This window comes from Salminus brasiliensis, chromosome 10, assembly GCF_030463535.1.
Source record: "Salminus brasiliensis chromosome 10, fSalBra1.hap2, whole genome shotgun sequence".
Classification (NCBI taxonomy): Eukaryota; Metazoa; Chordata; class Actinopteri; order Characiformes; family Bryconidae; genus Salminus; species Salminus brasiliensis.
Window position 1 is genome coordinate 20,375,513 of NC_132887.1, and position 23,162 is coordinate 20,398,674.

The window sequence follows — 23,162 nt, forward strand, 5'->3', positions numbered from 1 at the left end:
TTAAATTAAAGGGTAACAGAATGAGAATGATATATATTCAAATGAGCTTTTATCTCTATTTGTTATTAAGGTTGTTGGGAAGTTGCTTAGTGCGCTGTGTGTGTAACTGTGGCCAGTAGCAGTGAAGGGGGTAATCACCCAAAATATGGCAATACACTAAAAAGACAATAATGCCATTTGTTAACCAGTTGTAAAGTGCACTTACAAGAAGATCAACTTAATTAATGTAGGGAATCAATTTGTCCGTCTTAGTCAGTGTTACGTGAAGAAATTTTCTGATGCACTAAGCTTCCAGCAGTGTCCAATAAATGATTCCTGAGTAGTTATTTGATTAGTTAACTGCATAGTTATGCTACCACTGTCCTCCACTAGATGGCAATCGTGTTATAATTTTAAGTGTAGTTATGACCACAAGCACTTAACTAAAGGCAGACATTAAGACAGTGCTCCAGTAAATTCTGCAGACTTGAAAATCAGCCAAGACTTCCTATGGAATTTTTTATTCAGCACACAAATTAAAATAAAAGGAAATCTGTCAAGTTAGGAAAAGAACAAAGCAGACGACTCATGGGTTTGGTTTAGTTCCAGTTTCTCCATTTATTTGTAGAGTATTAGAGTCAACAGAATGACACAGTAAATGAGGGTGAATCGAGGTGGATTCTTTGCCTTGGTTAGAAGTGTCTTCTGGAGCTCTACACACACTACCCAACCTGGATCGATACATGACGTTGAAACAAATGTTTTTTTTTTTTTATCAATTCAGTTTTCTGTTTACAATTAAATATACACATACAAAGTATTCACTTATTTACAGGTCCAGATAAGACAGCTCCTATTCATTTCCAGTGAGTTAAAAGGCAGAGGAATATTCTAGAAGGTAATTACAGGTCTCCTCTCGTTGCTAAAAGTTACAGGTCACTGTGTTTCAAGCTCAGAGACTACGTATCTCTTAATTAAACATTATATAACACATTCTATAGAGTTGCTCTGCAACCAAATTAAAAGTCCATGACATAAAACATATTCCTGTACAATATTACATCTGCAGTCTCCACTCGTGACCAAGCGTGTGGTTAGAAATGCACTGTTACTGGCTATGAGGAATGATTTCATCCTTCCCACAAATCGGAATGGGTAAAATACAGAAAAACCAAGAGAGGGGCACTGATCTGGTCCTACATATGCTAAAACTTGGGCAGACATTAATTCCTGTATGTTACTCTAAACCCAAAGAGATCTGCTGGATATTGTGGATATTGGACATAATAACATAGAGCTAGTAGTGAGTCAGAATGAAGCCATTATATCAGCTTTGAGGCAAAAGAGGAGTGAATTTGAGTGACAGAAGGGATGTTTAATACCATGCTATTTACTATTTCTGATACACAGGGAGAACACACTATCATCTCTCGTGCCATGAGCTGTGAAAACCTGGAGTAAAGAGCGGGATGCCTAGCGAGTCCAAACTGAGCATAAGCAGGAAGACAGCAGGTCAGGGGCATTGCAACACCCAAAGGGACAAACTACGAACTCCTAAAGCAGAGGCCTTCGCCAGGACTCGCTCATTTTTCATGTTGCTTCATGAATCACTTTGTGAACTGCACAGTCACCAACTCCCTTATGAATGAAGCTTCTCTTCTTTTAGTGTATGAACACATTCTCACATTGTCTCTGTCACACAGGTATCGTCACTGTTGTAACAAGTACCTCCGATATGGTCATAGGAGATAAAAAAAAAAATGCTCATTTACTCCCAAGTCTTTTTGGACCATCTCTATTGGTCAATTCCTCATGAAATGTTTACACAATGTAAATGAGAGTCAGCTTTCAAATGGTGTTGTAAGAACAAAAAAAATGGACTTGAGGTTTTGCTATCACAGTGACAATACACACACAAACACATAATTATTTTCTCTTTTTGCCCCTCTCCATCACACACAGATACGTAATGCAGAGCCATTGCTCTCCCAGGTGTGACTAGTGGAATTTCTATTTATATGTTGCGAAATGGGCCACTGACTGTAGAAATGGGGACAGTGGAGCGCCCCCTAGGAGAGGCAGCATCAGCTCTATTCTCCTGGGTCAGCACCAAAAGCTCCTTCAAAGTCAAATCTCCTATATATTTTTTTTCTTATGCTTCCATCTGTCTCCTTTGACCATGCCACACACGGAATGTGAATTCACAGATATGCTTAGGTACAAATGGCACCACATAAATAAACTAGTCTTCTTCTATTCCACTGGAGGTGGAATCTGAAACATAGAAATGGTGCACTTCTGGGACAGAGCCTTCATCTCTACCAACTTTGTTTCCACTTTAGTGCCGAATCCAGGAGAGATTACGTCAAAAGTGCATTTACTAATTCAAAGTCGCTGACTACAATTTTTCTTTTCTGGTCAACAAAACAAAAAATGAGCCAAAAGCTTCCACAATCTTCCTGGACTGATATGACATTCAGAAATGAGAAGCACCAACAGCCAAATGAGTCGCCTCAGAGCCGGCTGGTGAAACACTACGGGTCTAGAAAGAATTGGTGTAAGAACAAGTTTGATTATAAGGAGATGATGGTGATGATGGTGATGGTAATGATGAGTAGTGAGCCCAAGCATGTAGTTGCAGGAGGTGATCTAGTCAGCCCGGGTCAGCATTGCTGAACATTGACTGTCAATCCACCATGAAGTGTACGAACGTGACCGGAAAGGCACCTCTCCTCATTGGTTCTCCTTCTATATGGCCCAACTGGAAGAAGAGCAACAGAATATCCATGACTTCAATCGATTACAGAAATAGTCTATGAAAACCTCATGCTTAAATCATCAAACATTGGATGGTCAACTCAGGAACAGTGTTTTTCATTTCCACTGTTTTTAAGAAGTTCTAACCACATATATATTTTTATAAATGCAAGTATCTTCACGTATTTTCTTATAAACACAGCATTTTAGGTGAATGACTGAGGTGGATGAGTTTACGGAGTTATTGAGACCAGACACAAAGAGAAAATCCTTGTTAGAAAATGTGCTTTAGTGTTAAACTGTGTTTAGGTCTGTTTTGGCAGTTACACTGCTTTTTTCTTATTATTTTTCTGACCTCAAATGATCATGTGAGGACCATTTTTACGTTCTCACGTGTATGAAGAGATTTGCAGCAATTCTGCAGGAGACAGGGAGGAAAAAAATACATTTTAAAAATTATCCAGATGGGTGACTGTGTGCAGGGCCGATATTTATGCACAATTTTATGTGCTCTTTTACAGAAACGTGAAGAGCCAGAATGGGTTACAGTATTGGTGATCGAAACCAGACATCTGAAGAGCTCAATGTCTTTAAAAGTTACGTCACAGAAAGTCATATATGGTTATGGACAGCACTTGAAACCTGGAGGCATTGTTTTATGAGTATTTTCACTTTTGAAATGTATTTGTGGCGTACCCAAGGTTCCAGAGTGTTGTAGGCAAAATAGTTTAAGGGGTTGGGGTCCAGCACAGTTTGCTGATTTCTCTGCTCGGACGCAACAGCTAAACCTGGTCAATAACTGCAAACTGAAATCTCTCTAGGGCCAGTATTTCCCACCCCTGGTTTATATCTTGGTCATTTAATCATGCAGAAATGTGATGCAATTTCTTTATATTTCCTTTAGATTGACTAACGTCCTGGAGTATTCAGTTCAGCATAGTCCTTCAACAAAAGAACATGAGCGATTTTACAAAGTCAACACACAAACAACGAGAGCTTTGTGGCATGTGTGCTGGAAACAAATGACCCCTTGTTCATTTCCTGTACTAAAGATGTGCGCAACTAGCTCTGCTGATAAACAAAACAAGTACGTGTGGTGGAAATATGCTCCTCCGAGTCGCTGAAGCGCATCTGTAAGTAAATGCCAATGAAGTCTCGTGGATGGAGATTTACAGATTTGAAGACTTGGCTCCATGGAGGGCTAATGACTAAATACAGACATTGGAAAAAGAGGTGGATTTGGGGGCGAAAGCAAGCAGCAGCTGGCTTGCATTCATAACAAGAAGGACTGAGGGGGAAGAATGAGGTCATCACATGTGTCCAGGCAGCTATGGCAACCAGAACTTGATAAAACACAATTCTGTCTCTATCGCTCCCTGTCTGTTCAGAACCATGACCTCGGCCATCCTTCCTTCTTACTTACAAAGCTGACGACTTCTTCCTGTCACACACAGGACAGGCACTCGCGCACACTCACCCACCACTCCTGGTCCTCCTCTCCATCTACTACTATCACCTCGCCTTCTGTGAACGTCAGCTCGTCTGGGTTATCCGCCACGCAGTTATAGATGGCCTTCACCCGCTTCGGCCTCTGCTTCTGATACACACCCACACATACAAAACAATTACAGAGGACGTGTCAGAGAGAGAGAGAGACACACAACAACAGTTTTCCACTGCATCTTCTTTTAATATTGAAACGTAAGGTTGGCAGATATGACAAAAATCTTAACGTCACAATTCAAATACAAATACAAAAAAAGAAATATACATGGTATCCACCTGTTTACTAATCTACCTATTTATTTTTATTCTTAACCCCTTAAACAGCCTATGGCTTGCTAGTGGGCCGAAAGCGTTATTACAAACTTCTGTTAGCAAAGAATAGCCCCACCAGTTTGTACAGAACACTGTAGTTACTGTATAATACACCTTGATGTGTAATAAGCCTTGGAGTGTTAAGGGGTTAACATGCAGTTTCAAGAAAAAGTAAGTGAGCCTTTAGTAATTACCTAATTTATATAGTGTAATCCAGGCAATTCATCAAGTTACCTAGAGTAGAGTAATAGCAACCTACGAACATCCCTTGTTCATGTGCATTCCTGTATGGTGTTTGTGGAAGTACACCACTAAAGAAGCTGCTATGAGTAGATGAGGCTATTGAACAACGTTTTAGTAAAGAAAAAGGAACACTGCACACAAACACCAAAATCTCATTCCAACTGTGAAGCATGGTGGAGGAAGCACCATGGTAAAGTGCTGCTTTGTTGACTCAGGGCCTGTATGCCTTGCAGCCATAAAGGGAACAAGGAACTCAATAGGTGTGTGAAAGCATTTTACAGGAGAAGGCAAGGGAAGGGCCAGAAGTCCATGTCCTCATAATGAAAAGATGTTGAGTGATGCAATAAATAAGTTAACTAAAAAAAACAGTTGAAAAAGAAGATTTGTGCTTTAGAATGGCCAAGTCAAAGTTCTGACCTTAACCAACTTAACTCATCAAGACCTAAACTCCCATCTCAGGCATACCAGAAATACATTTGCAGGGAAAGATGATTGATGATTTGATTTGCAGCTACAGAAAATGTCTGGTAGAGGTGACATTTTATTCAATTCTACAGTTATTCAATTCAAGGGTTCACTTACTTTTTCTAGCCTGCACTGTGGATAATTACTCAACACGTTCTTGACAATGTGCACCTGTTTTTTAGTAGCAAATTGTAGTGTAACATAACATATATAAAATGTCACATTTTATAATCCCACCCCATCCCATAAAACATTTGGCCTGTAACTTTATCCTTTAAATCCTTATGTGGCAAAACATAATAAATACTCAAACAGCGCTTTCAGAATTTACATACTGGCACCTTGAACCTTGACTATGAAAGCATGGAGCCATGCTCATCTCTAATTAAACCATCAAGAGTTGAATGTTGTAGGAAATACTGGATAAACATCTATGTGATAGAAGCTGCCTGAGGATCACTACTTTACTACACATACAGAATCATATTTACTAATATAGCAACATCTGCTATGGCATAATATATCCGAGTAAACATAAAAAAATACATAATCTAGATTACAACTGTGATCATCTGCATGAGATGGAACTTACCGGGTACCCTTTCCTGGGTACGTGGCCAGGAGGCAGAGATTGACCAATACTGTTCGGGGGGCATCCAGGAACTTCATTAGCTGCTCATCAAAACATAAGAAATGACATCTCAGTGAAAACAAATCAGCAACTCAAACACAGTTTTTACAGCCTTTTATGCTAACCATACACAGCCAATAGATTACACTGTAGCATATTACGAACACCAACTTACAGTTCAAGTTGTTTCTTTGACATCTGCCTGGTCTCTCAACAGAATCTGAGCGCACCAGAGGACCTTTGCTATAGCCTTTGTCCGAGCTGCAACCAACAAATGCAGAAAAAGAAATAAATAATCCCACTATTGCCTTGAGTTTCACAGAAGCCATCCTGCTTTCCCAATACAGCTAAAGAATCCACACTCTGGGCCATGCAGGGACCATCAGCTCACTATGTGCCCTACTTCTTTGCTCCTCTGGCTCTACGTGCTTGAAAGAGGGCCTTGAATAGGAATTAATGACCCTGGCAAAGCAGCATTTCCCTGTAGGGTATTTCCACCTTCCTGGCATTCTATATGGGCAAAGTCACCTTTGTGCTCGCTGGAGAGAGGCTCACTATACAGAGCCTCAGTGCTGATGGCAATGCACTCCAGCTTATTCCAGCTTAGTCACATTCTGTTATTCAGAAGGGTGGTGGGATGAAGGGGGCGGGCTCATAAGAAACAAATCGGTCATAAAAAAATGTTTTGTTTTTAACCAGTTTGCTGTGTACTGATTGGTTGTCTTATTTAAAATACTCAGAGATGAAACACTGCAGAGAATGGCAGAACTGTAGTCAGAATTGAGAGTGCAGGGCTAAACAGAGGTAGACTAGACAGGTGGTAATATATATAGTATATATATATAGTTTCCTATGATATGGGCTCTTCAAATCACACCCCTATCAGATAAACCACATAGAATTGTCTGTGTGTGTGTGTGTGTGTGTGTGTGTGTGTGTGTTTTTTCTACTCCTCTGACCTTGTAGTGGTCGTCCTGTTGATGTTCTGGCCTGGAGGTGTCTGTCCCGTTTTGGACTGCATGTTCATGGCCTCCATAACACTGGCTGTCTTGGCAACAGGAGGAGGGGGACCGCCGGGCGCTATGACTGCAAAATGCACATCATTAATAACGCAAATCAAGTGCCAGCGCAACTCAGACAGATGGTGCATCTTTGATCCAAAAATAGATTTGAGATATTTTAGATCTTCTAACACTTAGAAGTTGCATTTATTGCCTGCAACAATAAAGACCTGTTCTAAGTTTAGAGCATTTCTCATCCATAGCTCCCAGAACGAGTGGAAGATGAGAGGTACTATTAAACTCTGAAGAAAAGCTACTGCTGTGCACAGTTCTGCTACATATATGTGAAAGTCTTGAAGAAGAAATGTGCAAAGATCTAGACATCAATGGCATCAACACCAGTGCCTACAGCAGGATTTCTCAATCCCAGTCCAGGAGAAGACTTTGTTGCTCTGTAGATGTTTATGTTTTCCATCTCTGTCCCAGAACTTGAGGAGGTTATCAATTCATGTTTTTAAGCTTGATGTGCTAGAAATATATGCATACTGTGAAGTCCCTAGGAATGGGATTGACAGATTGATTGACGAATTAATTTACTGACTGGCTGATAGAGTTGACTGATCATGGGAGTTAAAGGTGGACACTCACAGGAGGAGGAGGTGATCCGCATGGGTGGAACAGGTGGGTGCATGTTGGGGGGATCTGAGGAGGACCTCTGACGGCCTGCCAGATCTATAGAGCCTGGCTTCCATCCTGAGGAACCCTGAACCACTCCACTGAGACCGGCCAACTGTGCTGTGGAGGGAAGTTGAGGAAAAAGACAGAAGGAGAAAAAAACAGAGTATAAGTATAAGTCAGAAAAAGCTCTTTGTCCCTGTGTCTCACAAGAGGCTGCTTCGTGTTTCTCTACATGAAGAGAAAGTTCCAGAATGTGTCAGTTCTTTTTCTGGGCTTTGGCTCGGCTCCAGGCCAGCAGTGCTTCATTCGGCCTTAATTACATTAGAGCCTGTGAGGACATAGCACAATATGAACTGAGGCCTGTTGTCAAGAGAGCATAAAGAAACCCAGAAGCCCCTCTAACTTACTTACGCCTTTATTTCCAACAACTCAACTACAGCTTCTTTAGTTTTGCACTGGTGCTACAAGGCTAACGATGCTAGAAAGTAAAGGAAGCCCTTTGGGATTTAATAACTGGTCATATTTGGCGCATATGTTCAGCATTCTTTCAGTAAACTCACATTGGAACTGGGGAAGTCAAAAATCTCAGAAGAAAAAGAAATGTCAGCCAAAGTCTGTTCTTCACCCAAAACAACCTGAAAATGATACAGAAACCATCCCATGCAGCATTCCTGTGCTCCTAATTTTGGAGGATGTGCCAGTAAGTGGTCCAGAACAGTGCAGTTGCACGTGGCACCTGCCAAGATGCCCAAGTGACCCTGGCTGCGCTATTAAATTGGCCTTAAAGGGTCTCTGAAAAGGAGAGATGACCCATGATCAGGTGCTACTGTCCAACTGAAGCGCCAGATCTAGAATCCTGTTCTGGTTCTGACAGTGAACCAAATAGGTCAGAGTCTTCCTTGAGCTACACTGCAGCTGTCAGAGGTGAGGATTCAGGGACAGGTCAAGTGAGATTTCTGCCATTTTGGGATCATATAGGAGGGTTATTAATACAGCACCCTTCATAATGAGCTGTGTTCCTGAAAGTGATTTAGCTTCTGTTGAGTTTGTCCTCTATCTGTCTTTGCTGTTTTTCTCAAATTTTCCCTTCTTAATCGTTCAGCAAAAAACATCCACAGTGTATAACTGACCCGTAGCCAACATTTTTATTGCATATTACTTTGTTCCACTAAAAATGAGGTTTGAGATTCCAAAGATAGTCATATATTCAACTATTTCCCAAACTTACTTTATCCCTCAGAACCCTCTGATCCCTCCTCAAGCCAATTGACTCACCCACTTACTAGGACCCCCATTACCTCTTTTTAAGTGTACTGTTCTTTATTAAATTAATTTACCAGTTTATTTGCCCAATAAAAAAAAAGTATCTTTCAAAATTGTGACAAAAACATTAAATAATGTTTGATAAAAGTTTATTCCAAGTCAAGAAATTTAGAGCATTTCTATTGGTCTATTCATCCAGAACTATTTACACAATGTACAGAAGCAGCTACGTGGTTCAAAACTAAAAACTGACCCAAATGGAGATATCTGGTCTTCATTGGACAGCAGCGATAAACCTAGTGAATAAATGATCAACGGTTCAACAGTAGATACCTATATTTCGTGGTGGCAGAGGAGGTGCAGAAGTGGACAGTGGGATGGAGGTGGGGGGGCTGGTGTTCAGGATGGTCCCATATGTCTCGTTGTTGACCAGGTTAGGCACATAGCAGCGCTTGTCCTTGGACAGGCCGGCTGGACTGGGCTGCAGCACGGAGCTGCCGGGGGTGTAGCAGCTGACCGGCCTCTCATCTCGCCGCAGGGGACTGGGCTGCACACAGAAAGGTCAGCAGTCACAAAAATGAGGAGGAGAAGCTTTTTAATATTCTAATTAAAACATTTTGAGGTTCAACCGTCACACGCGGAGAGATTTCTTTGAGCCTTTTTCCACTTCACTGCCATTTCATTTATCTTAGGCTGAGCAGATTATTGGCCGATCATCAGGCCAAGTGTAAACACAGGCAGATTGCTATGTAATTGCTCAGCCACTCAGTAAATGTATCTGTTTCTTAAAGCCACATCCATAATCTTAACACATCAGAGACAAAACTGATTTTAATGGAGGTTTCCTTTAATTACTTAATTACCTTTAACTCTCCAGGTTCAAAAGTCATAATAGAGATACCCTATTACAGAATAAACAAGTTGGCTATAAATATATATTATTTATTGCACCAGTAAAATATTATGCCCCAAAACTATTACAACTATTATTTTAGCTTTTTGTTTCTTTTTATGTTGGAAACATCAATAATAAAAAGTGATCAATGTACTAGAAAGTATATTACTAGTGTATTATTTATTATTTTGTGCAACATTACCATTATTACCTGTAATTTCTGTAAGGACTTTTTTAATGTAACACTTATTATTATGTCGTAACCATGGCAACAGAGACTGATGGAGGAGCACATGTCAGCCTTGAAAAAAAAGTGACAATTTGATGTTTGGAAAATTAAGACGTTTAATTACATATTTCCCCCCTAGGTAGGTATATTTAGTGTTATTATCATTTATATCACTTGACAAATAAATGTTAAAAACTATATATGTATGATACATGTTCTACATATTTTATATGTATGATACGTGTTATTGCTCATTTTATTTTTCAATAGTCATGATGGTAAAAACAAATGGTATGGCCAAAACAAACGTATCCACTACCTACTGCATATGAAACCCAATGTTCAACCTATTTAGCGGCTCACTCCTGTGGATAAAGGCACATTAGCACGTCTCCTCCAGTGTTGACTCTTTATTCTCAGTCATAGAGCTCTTTCACTAAGGAAGTCAAGCTCCTGTTTTCTTAATTAGACTATAAGCATTGTAATATATGGTGTTTCTTCCTTTCTGCAAAGAGCCAAATTTCTCTGCCATCTGGCACTACTTCATATTTGCATAAGAATATGGGGAAAAGCAGCATCAGTGTAAGCAGGAGGCATTGAAGTGGCCAGGTGTAAATGAAATATGAATCTGCAACATTATCTAAAACACGTGAGATTGCTGACTACTATTGTATACAGAATAACACGGCTTGTGTCTTTTTCTTTCATGGATGTAAAATACACTGCTTCAAGCACATCTGTGTGGCCTTCATCTTCATCAATTCTATGTGAAGTGTCAGTTCCTCACTCTGATCATCATTACATGGCTTACATAATAGTTTCATAGTATTCTTTTCGAATAATTTATTGCAACTTCTAAATAATGAGTCATAAATATTACATATTATACTCCTTTTCACAAGTTCACACAGTTCTCTGGGGTCTTGAAAAGACCTGTGACATACTCTGGTCAAAATACCTCAAGGATTAAAGACAATCAGCACGACGGCTACACAAACTCTTAGAATTCCACGTTTATTTAGTCTCTTTTTGCACTAGCAAGCGAACATTTACTTCACCTGAGTTCATCTCTCTTTATTCCCCTTCTCTTCGTTTTTTTTGGCCATGGACCACGGTACATTTTCAAAGTACCCCCCCCCCCCCCCCCCCCCACACACACACACACAACTTGACAATTTTCACCCACAGCTGCCTTTTGCAACCATCTTCACAAAGGTAGTGGGTGAGCCAATTCTGAATGGTGGTTTGAATGCTCATAGGCAGCCAACAAAAGAACTGACAGGGTTGTCATAAGGGTTGGTAGGCACTCCAGACACCCAAACGAACATGCATAAGCACTGAAAAAGTAAGTCTCACTGTAAATGTAAGTCTCCTGTACAAAACCCACAGCACTGAAAGCTGCAGCATCGTGTAACCGGTTACCTTCTCGTCCAGATCCTCATCACTTTCGTCTAGATCTTCATGCTGCAGCCGCCACTCATATTCCACATGCACATGCGCATTAAACTTGCCAGCCAGTGCCTGGGTCAGCTAGAGACACAACAAACCACACACGGTTAACCTCCATGCACAGTACTGGAAGGCTGTCAGCTTCTGCCGATGTCCTTCATACTTTTTTGTTGTTAACTTCTTCTACATAGTTATACAGAAGATACCCTTGTACACCATAATTGGTGCTAAACTCACCAGCTCCTCACACTGCAGATGCTTAAGTCTTCTGGCGATGTCCAGCGGGGTTTCTCCTGCCTCGTTAGCTGCACCCAAAGTTAAGCAGAGCTACAGTTACACACCCACATCATTAAGCCTGTGTGCAGGCTTTACTTTACACACACTTAAAATCCAGCACAGTAGTTTGGCCCCATCCATTCACTCAACAGTAACACAAACACAAAAATCACACACAAATCAAGTCCATTCTTTTTCTGTATTAAGTAAAATGTCAAAACATCACACTCGCCATATCTTCCCATCATAAATGGAACATTTGGGTCCTATAAAGAGAGTAAAACACACAACACATCCCAGTGCCAGGCCACCCGTTGTTCTGGCTTTGCTCCTTTGTTTGCTGCATTCACTCGAAGAGCATTAATTAGTGCGATTCTCATACTCAACACCAGGACCCATGCCAGCTACAGATCCACACTCTTATCACCACATCCAGCTTTCAGCTTTCAGCCGAGTCAAAACAGCCCTCTGCCAGGCACAAGAATGTGGAAGGATACAAGCAAACAAAACAAAGCATCCGGGACAGCTCCGGCAGAAGTACGCAAATCATTTTTCTACTTCAGAGCTTTTAACCCTTTAAAGCCAGAACCATCAAATAATTGACAGAAATTATTGACAGAAAATCTGACCTACTGAGCAATAAATACAAAAAAAGGAACTAAATAACACTGTCCATAAATGACTTTTATTTTGTATCACATTTGATACACCAGAAAGGCCTAAAACATTTAGAGCACAGCACTGTTTAAAATACTGTTTAAAAATACACACTTCTGGATGTCAGCAAATCAGCAAAATGTCATGACTTCATTTTATTATTCATTTAATTTATTATTTGTTATTTAATGTATTATATATTTGTGTCATTCATTTAATATGACTTAAAAAGTACTTAAGATAATTATTACATGCATTTGTAATTATCACACTGATGCTGCACAGGTCTCAAAAACGTAAGATACTCTTGATATACTTATATAACTACAATAAACTTAGATTTAAAGGGTCAAAGCGAGAGTTCGGTCAATGAATAAAGACTTAAGAATGCTTTTTTTGCTTAGAAAGCAAGGCAGTGCCGAGCAGAGGGGTTAAAGCCTTGCACAAGGGCCCACAAGGACAGTGGCAGTGGCAGTGACAGTGACCTTTGTATCAAACCCACAACCCTGTCATCAAGCTTATGTTCTAAAAGCATACAACCAAGCACAGCCAAGTTCAGCTCTGTGCATTAGCGATTCTTGAGTATCACAATATTATGTTTCGCAATACTGTATCGATTCTCAAAAAACACAGTACTGATTCTTAATGAATAGATGCAAAGATTCATTTAAGAGGTTTAAATACCTCTTAAATGAATCTTTGCATCTATTCATTAAGACCCCGACCACAGTGTTGACTCTTCCACATTCCTCTTTATATAAATATAAATATATATATATATATATATATATATATATATATATATATATATATATATATATATATATATATATATATATATAAACCTGCACCGTGATGCATATTGTCAGGTTCTTGTCTGTACCCACTGAATACCCACATCATCATACACTTGCCTCAAACAACATCAGGTTGTGAAGTCATTTTAACAGGCTTGCTTCAAAAGGCAAGAGTGTCTGGATTTAGCATTCACTTTGCACTAGAATTGATGAGCTGTAGGCTATCAACACCTTCACAGTTCAGAATAAAAGGAGCAGAGACCAGAGAAACATGTCTTGGCTTATCAGCTACTTCTGAGCTGAAGGGGGAAAGCTGTGTGAATGTGATTTCTGGCTAAATGATGGCTTCAAGGAGACAGTTATAAAGCTGTGTGGTTAACAGAAGCAGGAACCTACCGATATCTATGGAAGCCTTGCCTCGTAGAAGCAGCTTGAGGCACTCGCTGTTATCTGTGAGGCAGCAGTAATGTAGCGCCGTGCTGCCCTTCACCGTCTGCTTGTCCAGGTTCACACTACAAACAAACAACACAACACAGCTCAGCCACTTTGCTGGTTGTACCATTTATACTGTCCTTTAAAGAGTGTGTCTAGGGGCAAAACACACTTTAAGATGTGTTAAGTGGCCTAAAATAGCTTTATCTGCACACACACACACACACACACACACACACACAGACAGACAGACAGACAGACAGAGAAAAATCAGCGCTGAGAATGGTATTACGCTGGTCAGCGCTTGATCAGCAGGAATGAAAGACAGTAGACAGTACAGGTGTACTTAGGCTTGCTGTGGGGTTCTTGCCTGTTCTGAGTAAGGAAGTCCACGATGTGGAGGGAGGTTCTGTCCACCAGCCTGACGGCCAGGTGCAGGGCTGTCTCGCCTTGTTCCTGTGAAGACGAACCACACGAGAGATTTCACATTGAGATGCTGTAGTGGCTTAAGATGGGCAGATCCAGTTTTATGCAAAAGTTAGGGCATCCTTCGTCAAATGACACATTTTGTATTTATTTTATGCAACTGTATTTTATTTTAATGTAAAGGCATGTAACTATCTGTAATTAAGAACTGCCAACTGAATCTTATTATTATTATTATTTTTAACAATCTTAAAGAAAGACAGAGGACAGCTGTGTTTATTGCATGAGCATGCCAGATGGTATCATAAGTGAGTGGTCAGTGGTCAGGAACTATGCTCTTATCAGGCTAATATCACATGCAGGCAACATTCAGAACACAGAATGTGAATGACCAAACACAAGGATTTGCACATTAAGTTGAATTTGAGGCAAATTTACATGCAGTCTGAACATGGGCTAGTAGTGACCAGTGTAACCTCCTTGACATTCAGTGCAGACCAATGGAATATTTAGGAAATCAACTAGATTTAAACATGCGTGCAGTCATGTAAAAAAAAAAAGGGACACCCCAACTTGGATATCATTTGTCTTAGATATTTTCACAGATATTTTATCACAGTTTCACAGTTATAATAAACCTGAATTTAAAAAAGCCATTTTGGAGATACATGTTTTTGTGTGAAAGCAACAATATGGCCATTTGATCTTCATTTTAACAATACTGACAGATGTAATATATATAAGCTAAAAACTGCATTTCTATTAATTACATTTTACAAATGATTATGAAACGAATTTTCTTCAGTTGTATCGGTTTAGTTATATTACCTCTATCTCTCAATATTATTAAAATGAAGATCCAATGTCAATATGTTTAAATCCGTTTAAAAACATCAATGGTTACTGACACCTCTAACATATTTCTGAAACATACAAACCACCACTTCCTCTTTCTATAAATGTGGCCTGCTGCGAACATCAAGAGACTGTAATTTAGGGTCAGGATTCTCAACAACTGCAGGAGAGAGGAAGGACTCAATCTTGGCTAACTGTAGAGCAGCTGGGAGCGGACTCACATGTCCATTGGCCAGGGGAATGGGTTCCATCAGATCCACCCCTTCAGCGAAGACCTGGATGAGGGAGAAGATGTCGCGGGCCTTCACTGCGTCGCACAGCGTGTGCAGTTTGGACGCTGCATCGGGACACTTCTTACGGGCAAAGCGCTTCTCTGTGTATTTGGCTGTGATGAAGTCTTTCCTGGCCTGCCTGAGAGACAGAGAAGAGGAGATGTAAGAGACATGTGAATCCTTAGATACTGAACAACTGTAACTGAAACACAAACCATTAAAAACACCAATAAAATGCCCAGCCACACCTAATCATAAAGGGTTTCCTTATTAGTATTTCTACATATTACTATAAAAAGACAATATACCCCCCCCCCCATTTATTATGGCTTAAAATGCCTAAAATTAGAATGGGCTTCAAATGATTAACACATAATTCAGGTCAGGTAGTATTTACAAGTGGACAACATTTAAAACAACTGTCAGCACGACCAGGTCTGTATGTCCTAGCAAGTTCAGTCCTAAAGAAGACCACAGGCTGTGTATAGTCCCCATCACAGGACCTATGGGAGCGATTTCGTCACAGTTTATGTTAAAGTACAGCATCTACCATCAGAAAGAGGCTGCACAAGTTAGATTTTAATGCTGGATAGCCAGCTATCTAGCTAGATAAAAAGACAGACAGAACAAAAGGGTAAGAGGTCAGGGTAACTTTCTGGTGGGTCAAATGCCCACACAGACAAATGTGGGTGGCCATGTTTTAGACAAATATCTCTCTCTTTTGAATTGAGAGTGAGAAACTGATAGAGAGACACAGAGTTAGAGGGAGAGTGAGAGAGGGAGAGATAGAGCATGACTTACATGTCACTGGTTGGATTCGGTTTGACCATATCTTCCGCACTCAGGCAGGCCTCCATGATCTCATTAAAGCCAGCATTCCCCACATTCTTGGCAAGCTGCAGAACACACATACACACACAGAGTTGATGACCAGTCCACCGACCATTTTCAAACCCAAGGCTATTACAATGGATCCCTTCCCAAAACCGACAGCTCTTCCCAGCACCACGCATTTACCTACGGTTCATTTCATCCACACAGCTTCTCAACAAAAGCACCCGTCAGTCTCAAACCAAGCAAGTGTCAAACGCTCAAAAATCAACAACGGAACAAAGGCCATCGTCCAAGCCAAGCCAGCTTTGTCGTCTACTGTACTGACAGCAATGATTACGCATGGCAGGCTATGAGCCACGGGGCCAAGAGCGTTCGTGTGGAATGAATTGCAACGAAGCAAATTGTTTTAAGACGGATCCACAAAAATGAATGACATGCAAATGGAGTCCAAAAGATGCAGCCCAACACAGAACACCATAAACGGAGCACAGCACTGCGCACACACAGGGTGAAGCAGAGGCATTTGGTGGCTGCTCAAATCGAATGTAAATACCAACCAACAGTTCTGATGTGCTGAGGACGTCCAGCGTGAGAGACTGAATCCTGGAGTAGTGAACGCCCAGCTCGCGGTGGATTCCAGAACATTCTATACAGGTCAGGATCCCCAGGTTGGTGGAGAGCCATGTGGGACCTGCAGAACAGGAAACGTTCAGGCAGATGCACAAATGAAAGGCAGATGCGCAAAGACAGACAAATAGATAGACAAATAGATAGGTAGATAGATATATGGACATACAGACAGGTAGGTAGAGAGACAGCTAGACAGGAAGGTAGATATGTAGTCAAATAAGCAGACATAGGTAGGCAGGTAGACAGACAGCAATCATTACTTTCTGTATAAAATAATACTGACCTCACTGCTGCTATTACTGTTTGTAATGGGGGCCCACCTGGCCCCCTTGTTTATTTTGAAGATTTTCACAGTTGATATTTACATACTTTTCTTTTACTTACTGTATTTCTAATGGTTACAGTGTGCTTTTTAGTACTTTTCAGCGATTCCTGATATTTGAACTGTAGTGTATTTATAGTACCAAATAAGACAACAGGCAGAATATAACTGACATCACAGTGCGAAAAAAAAAAAAAAAAAAAGCACCATGCCAAGCCAACACCCAATTCTGCACATTTTCGTCATGTGCTGCATGTGCTGTCTTTTTCACATTTAGTACAAAATATTGTGAGAATATTGAATTGTAAACTCTGAATCTGGTCGAACACCCTTATGTATCAGCTTCAGTTCCACTGGGATATCCAGTTTCTGGCCGATCCAAAGCGTTGAGTAGAACATTTTGATCTCCACTGAGAGCATTTCAGAAACCAAACAACAGCTGCAGGCAGAGGGTTTATGAACTAGGGGGCCGAGGGAGTCGGGATAAAAACAACATATCATCTAGAGAATCTTCAAACATATCTATAATCACACTTCTCAAATGACCTAAAGCCTCTTCAGCTTGTGTTGTATTACAACATCAGATCGGTTTTGATCTTCCTCTGATCCACCTAGGCCTTCCCCAAACCTTTAGCTCTCTTCCTTTTCCTTCCTGCCGGTTTGTGGGTCACTCACCAGGCGCGCCGCAGTCACAGCAGACGTCGTTGCCAGTCATGCGTTTGACCTCGCCCAGGATGGCCTTGGTCAGCTCCTGGACAATGTTGTTCTCGCCCACGTGCTGGTCTCCCTTAAAGGCGTTGGTCAGAGCTTCCTCTTTGCTGTTCTGCAGCACCGAGATCCAGCTGAGAGCCGCAGGAAGAGAGAGAGAGAGAGAGAGAGAGAGAGGGAGACAGTGAGTGAGCGTGAGTGAGGAAGGTGAGAGTATTTGTAGGTTTGGCAAGAGGCTATTAAGAGTCAGGAAAAGGAACTGTACAACGAAAGGTTTCCTCTTACTGTAGAAAAGCCGCACACACATACTTACATTTGACATTCTGGCTCATCCTCTGCCTGGAAGTGATACGTTCGATCATCTGTGGCATAGAAAAGGGGTCTAAGTTCTAAGACAGTACTACTGCAACACAGCACTACATACAGTACAGTAGTACAGTACTACTCTGCACTCAGAAAGTCACATTTAGGACATCCAAGCCTGTTTTTTCCAGACAGGGATTAAGCCTAGTCTTGGACTACACACAAGGGGATTTTCCACCGAAAGGAAAAAGTATATTAGGACAAAGCCTAATCTCTGTTCAGGAAACTGGACCTCAGCCTTTCAAAATACTCTTGTTTAGAATAACAGCAAATTAAAGAGACAGTAAGGCCATTAAAATATAACCACTCATTACATCTGTTGTAAACACGCCTACTCGCCTCCTACAGTGGTGCTGCAATGGTCTCTAGAGTGAGATTTTCCAGTTTAAAGAGCAGAAAAACACCCTTCTGAGGATGTATTTTGAAGGTGGAAGGTGCATTCAAAAAAATGACAACTTCTTTAGGGTGGGTTTTAGGGAGGCATGCTGTTTTCAGTTAATACAGAGGGAAGCCAGAGAGTTAACTTTGCTGTCAGGTACACTTCACTTCACTTCACTTGTGTCGTGTGTTTGATAAAGGAAAGCTTGGTTGTCCATAAATCTTGTTGCACAACTGAGGTAAGAGTTCCATTAATGCTTTCTTGTTTGTACTTATTAGCTTATAGATCAGTGCTCAGGCAAGCAGTCAAGACTAATTGAGCAGCACAGGAATCCCCAGTGGCTATGTGTGTGTGCGTTTGTGTGTGTGTGTGTACTTATAGTGGGAATAGTGATCTTTGGCTTGAATGGCGCTAGCTAGATGCTGTGGCATGGACTGTATTAGGTGATGGAAGGTGTTCATTACAGAGGTTAACTGGTCCACAGTGGCATGTCGATTGCACTGTACCACTCGGCGGAGTCCTCGCAATTAGGAGACACTCCTCACTATGCCAGCTCTGGAACATCCCACGAAGTTAGTGGTTTCCAAAATGTCACAACCCTCTGTAATAAACACCTCCCATCACTTAATACAGTCCATGCCACAACGTCTTGCCATCCAAACCGATGGTGGTCATTTCCACTATAATGTAGGTGGTCAAAATAATCTAAAATTACTGTGTGAGACAAAAGAAAACATATTTAAATCATTTAGAAAACTGTCTTAAGAAATGCTACATCATCCAGATATGTGCTGACCTTAAGGTATGGGTTTCACACTAGCTCGGACAGAGAAGGGTGTTCATTTCCAGTAGTCCTTGAAGGCTGTAATATCAACCTCCCTCATTCTCAACTCAGTGCAATGAAAGCACTGTGGGCATGAGCTAGGAGGAGTGCAATTTTATAACAGCAACCAAGAGACCTCAGGACATCCGTTTTCTATCTGGAAGAAACCACTTTCTAAAAATGTGAAGCATCTGTGGAAATGCACTGGGATTATTCAATGGGCCTACAGTGGTTTTAAAAAATAAATAAATAAAAAACATATTCTGACATCTTTGTGGTAATGTCAAGGCCAAAGGGTCATCAGAGTTTCTTGCAAACATGGCTGTGAAGCTAAAAGCAATGCAGTAAAAAGGCTGGGAACATGAGAATATTCCCCAGTGGGTGTCCACACACTGCTAGTGTATTAACAAGCAGCACCAGCCAAAAAAAATAAAAAGATTCCAGCATAAAGGCTGATATTTCACTGCTTAAAAATGTTGGTTGAAAACAGACAACAAACACTTATTTTAAGCTCAACACAACTCATAAGAGAGTATAGCAACTGTATGTTCCACACAACATCCAGATCATGTGAATAACTGCACGCTTCATTAACAAGAACAGCAATACCATAAGAACCACATCCTTGCGGGCTCTCTCTGCCTACAGATATGATACTTTGTAAAAACCACTGCTCTACAAAGCAATATGGTGTGCAGGTCAGGTACATTAAGTCTATCTATGCCAATTGAATCAATCATTTTTTGTAATGTTTACTTGTTTAGATGGATTCCTTTTTTCGCTAGATTTTAAAAGCAATTGTTATGGCATTTATGCTCATATAGAGATGAGGCCGATGACAAGATTAATGGGAGTGGGAGTTTGGCAAAACTGATTCTCTTCTTGGTTCATGGTTTTGTAAGCTGTACAGAGGCAGACGCAGAGTCTCTCTATTTACTTTTAGTCTTTTCATGAAGGAGAATGAACTCTGCAGGGAAAAAGGCCCCGGCGCATTGTGGAGCTCTGAGGGTCTGAAATACCAGCACACCACCCAATTCAATTTACAAAAGAGCCTTCATCACATTTACAGATGAGCTGCAGGTTCAGCACTGAAGAGATTTTGATATTTGATTGGATATTTCAGATGAAGTTATGTGTGTGTGTGTGTGTGTGTGTGTGTGTGTGTGTGTGTGTGTGTGTGTGTGTGTATGTGTGTTTATGTAAGTGTGTGTGGGCACCGAGGGCCATCACATACGTGAGATAAGGTCAAAACTTTTCTTCTCCTCTGGGTTATGCTTCACCTGACAGGTCAGAAGATTGAGCTTAGCTGGTGGCCTGTTTGCCTGAGAAAAGCCAGAGAGAGACAGAGATTAATCACACTGCTTATAAATTTTAATAATAGCAACTTCACTCAGTCTTTCTGAAGATTGATGCACACACTCAATGACACAGCTTTAAACTTTTCACAGGTTTTTGTTCTCTCTCTCTCTCTCTCTCTCTCTCTCATGCTCTCGTGCCCTTTCTAAGAAGAGATGGAGTAATTTCTAGAAGAAGGAAATAGATCAGATGATTAAATAAATCAATAAGCTGTCTCTTCCACCAATGAAGACATTGAAGACAATGGACCTCGAACAATGAGGTCATCAGGAACCAGACAAAGCTTCTGCATCATTTACAATAGCATGCAAATGTTTGGGCTGCCCTGGTCAAAATATCCGTCCTGTAAATAGTCAAGTGTGTAAAGGATTACTTGATTTCCAAAAGCTGTAATATTTTTTCAATATTTTTTTAGAAAATATGACTTTTTAAGGTTTAGCCACTGCTTCGGAGGTAGTATTGTGGATATTAAATTGTGTTAAGAATATTATCTTGCTATAAAAGCCATCCTCTTTTCATCTTCTGCTTTTTGACAGTGTAATGTTTGCTTCCGGTTATTAAATTGAATCTATTCTTCTTCTACCTACCAAGGAAATGTTTGCGGTGCCACTGGCTGCAACACAAGCCCAAAATATAACAGTTGGCGAGGTGTTCTTTTTATGAAGCTCTGCACTTTAACCAAACACAGCTTTGCTGAGTGTGGCGAAATATGTCTATTTTAACATCATCAGGCCGCAGTACTCATTTCTAAAATGCTGGAAAAAAAACCTTCCTGATGGTCTTTAGTAATCAAACAGGGCATTTTGGTGTTCCAGACATTAACTTGACCTACACCTTTCCTGCCATTTCTTAATTACATTATGGAGTCGGCTATCTAAAAACCTCTTGTGACCTTTTTTTTTGTGCTTTGCGGGCATCAATTATTTTAATTGTTATTATTTAAGAGCACTAGGAAGCTGCTTGAGGAGCTCATGGCTGATGACTGTTGGGAAATGGTTGGCCTTTCCTAATAAGGACGGTCAATAAGACATGTCCTTAAATATCATTATTATATTATAAGAAATTGTTATTTGTCCTTTTTTTCATGGTTTTATGATGAACAAACAGAAATGGTCCAAAATTACCATTACCATTACCATTACTTTTCTCTTTGACTTTCATTGAACCCAGAGAGGTTAGCTCCTTTCCCCTATAAAGTAACTCCTTTGGAGATATAAGGTTTTGTTCAAACAGCAGCGACAGCACAGCTTTGCAGTACTTTCACTCACCGTCCCATGGGAAATGGTCAGGTAGCCATTCTTGACCGTGCACTTCCTCTTCTGCCATACTTTCCGTAGACTGGGGACAGGAAACAGGACAGGAAGTTATCACCATGCGCAGTCCCACTGTCCTTCAGAACCCAGTGTTCTTTTCCATCAATAACTAACTTCAGCTGCAGTTAAATGAAGCTTCAAGGCCCTCGCTACGTGATGAATAATGCAGCCTGAGCATCAGTGGCTCTAATGAATATGCACTCGCACAGTGAATGGCATTTTAATGAAGTCTCAAGCCAACTGCCATGTCAACTCACCCATCACTCTTCTTGTACAGGTTTCCACTTCGCTCTGTCCCGTGCTCTTTGTTCCCCTGGGGCTGGTGCAGACTGTAGGTGGCGCTCTGTCGCACCTGCGAATCCTACAAATGAGCACAGGGCAACGTGGATGCGCTTGATACGTGGCGTATGCAAATGTATGTTCAAACCTGTGGAAGAACTGGCTAATCCTACAGTCAGGGGATAGGAAAGTGTTGTTTTTGCACTTCAATGCGGTCACTTCCTCTGAGGAAATGGCCATAGTGGACTTCCCCGAACCCCCCAGAGGGGTGACCTAATTTTACAACACATTTTTTAAAGTAAAGTGAGATTGCCAGGCCTGGAACTTTAGAAAATGACACATTTTAACAAAGATATTTAGACTTGGACTCTAAATGGAACTAAACATCTGTGAGTTTGAGTTTGGAAAAGGGTTTAAAAACAAGTTCACACAAAACATTCTTTAATGTGGAGAACCATAGCAATGAGTCAAATTATGAGCAGAGACAAAATAAAATAGCGTATGAAATCAGTGATTTCTGCTCCTACATGACGGGTCATTTCCATAAAACCGGCACAAATTCCATCCATAAATATTTGAGCATCTTAATCTTCATGCAGGCAAAGAATTTCCATGTAATTTAGCAGATCAGAGGGAGCTCTCTATGAGTCACTAAATAAGTTAAGCAATTAATTTTTCACATTTTTTAACAGTAATTCTCATTATCGCAACATCCATATATCTATTTCTCATTATCGATACACATACAAGTTCACCAAACTGAATGTTATGTGGCATGATGATGTGGTAACAAGTAGTCGATCAGCCAAAACATGTTTTGTGTCTGAGGTCATGCCTCTTCAGTTCTGCACTTGACCTGCAAGGCTAATGAAGCTAAGAATTAACTACGGTTAATACCCCTAGCTATTAGCATCAGGCAAGCTGTATGCCTAAATAAACCACATAACTACATCACGCTGATGACCAATAGACTTTTTGTATAGTTTCTGAAACTGTAAGGCAATAATTTACACCAATGGACAAAAATAAACC

At 40.7% G+C, this 23,162-nt stretch overlaps 1 protein-coding gene across 3 annotated transcripts in view; it reads right to left on the bottom strand.

Annotated features, from left to right (window-relative positions):
* Nucleotides 1–572: 572 nt before the first annotated feature.
* The window catches only part of asap2a (ArfGAP with SH3 domain, ankyrin repeat and PH domain 2a), an 86,752-nt gene continuing 64,162 nt past the window's right edge, over nucleotides 573–23,162 (bottom strand). The window contains exons 10-28 of one of the 3 annotated variants that reach the window (XM_072689649.1): nucleotides 22,109–22,212; nucleotides 21,807–21,876; nucleotides 20,417–20,504; nucleotides 17,931–17,979; nucleotides 17,585–17,751; nucleotides 16,515–16,648; nucleotides 15,925–16,019; nucleotides 15,073–15,262; nucleotides 13,941–14,026; nucleotides 13,535–13,650; nucleotides 11,646–11,713; nucleotides 11,382–11,489; nucleotides 9,169–9,382; nucleotides 7,543–7,689; nucleotides 6,853–6,979; nucleotides 6,069–6,154; nucleotides 5,855–5,934; nucleotides 4,214–4,330; nucleotides 573–2,740 (exon numbers count right to left, since the gene is read on the bottom strand). In XM_072689649.1, the coding sequence (XP_072545750.1) occupies nucleotides 2,666–2,740; nucleotides 4,214–4,330; nucleotides 5,855–5,934; nucleotides 6,069–6,154; nucleotides 6,853–6,979; nucleotides 7,543–7,689; nucleotides 9,169–9,382; nucleotides 11,382–11,489; nucleotides 11,646–11,713; nucleotides 13,535–13,650; nucleotides 13,941–14,026; nucleotides 15,073–15,262; nucleotides 15,925–16,019; nucleotides 16,515–16,648; nucleotides 17,585–17,751; nucleotides 17,931–17,979; nucleotides 20,417–20,504; nucleotides 21,807–21,876; nucleotides 22,109–22,212 (2,121 nt within the window). In that variant the 3' untranslated portion in view covers nucleotides 573–2,665. Of the gene's footprint in view, nucleotides 2,741–3,091; nucleotides 4,334–5,854; nucleotides 5,935–6,068; nucleotides 6,155–6,852; nucleotides 6,980–7,542; nucleotides 7,690–9,168; nucleotides 9,383–11,381; nucleotides 11,490–11,645; nucleotides 11,714–13,534; nucleotides 13,651–13,940; nucleotides 14,027–15,072; nucleotides 15,263–15,924; nucleotides 16,020–16,514; nucleotides 16,649–17,584; nucleotides 17,752–17,930; nucleotides 17,980–20,416; nucleotides 20,505–21,806; nucleotides 21,877–22,108; nucleotides 22,213–23,162 lie in introns of all 3 variants that reach the window. The other 2 variants (XM_072689648.1, XR_011980528.1) reach the window with 2 other exon arrangements.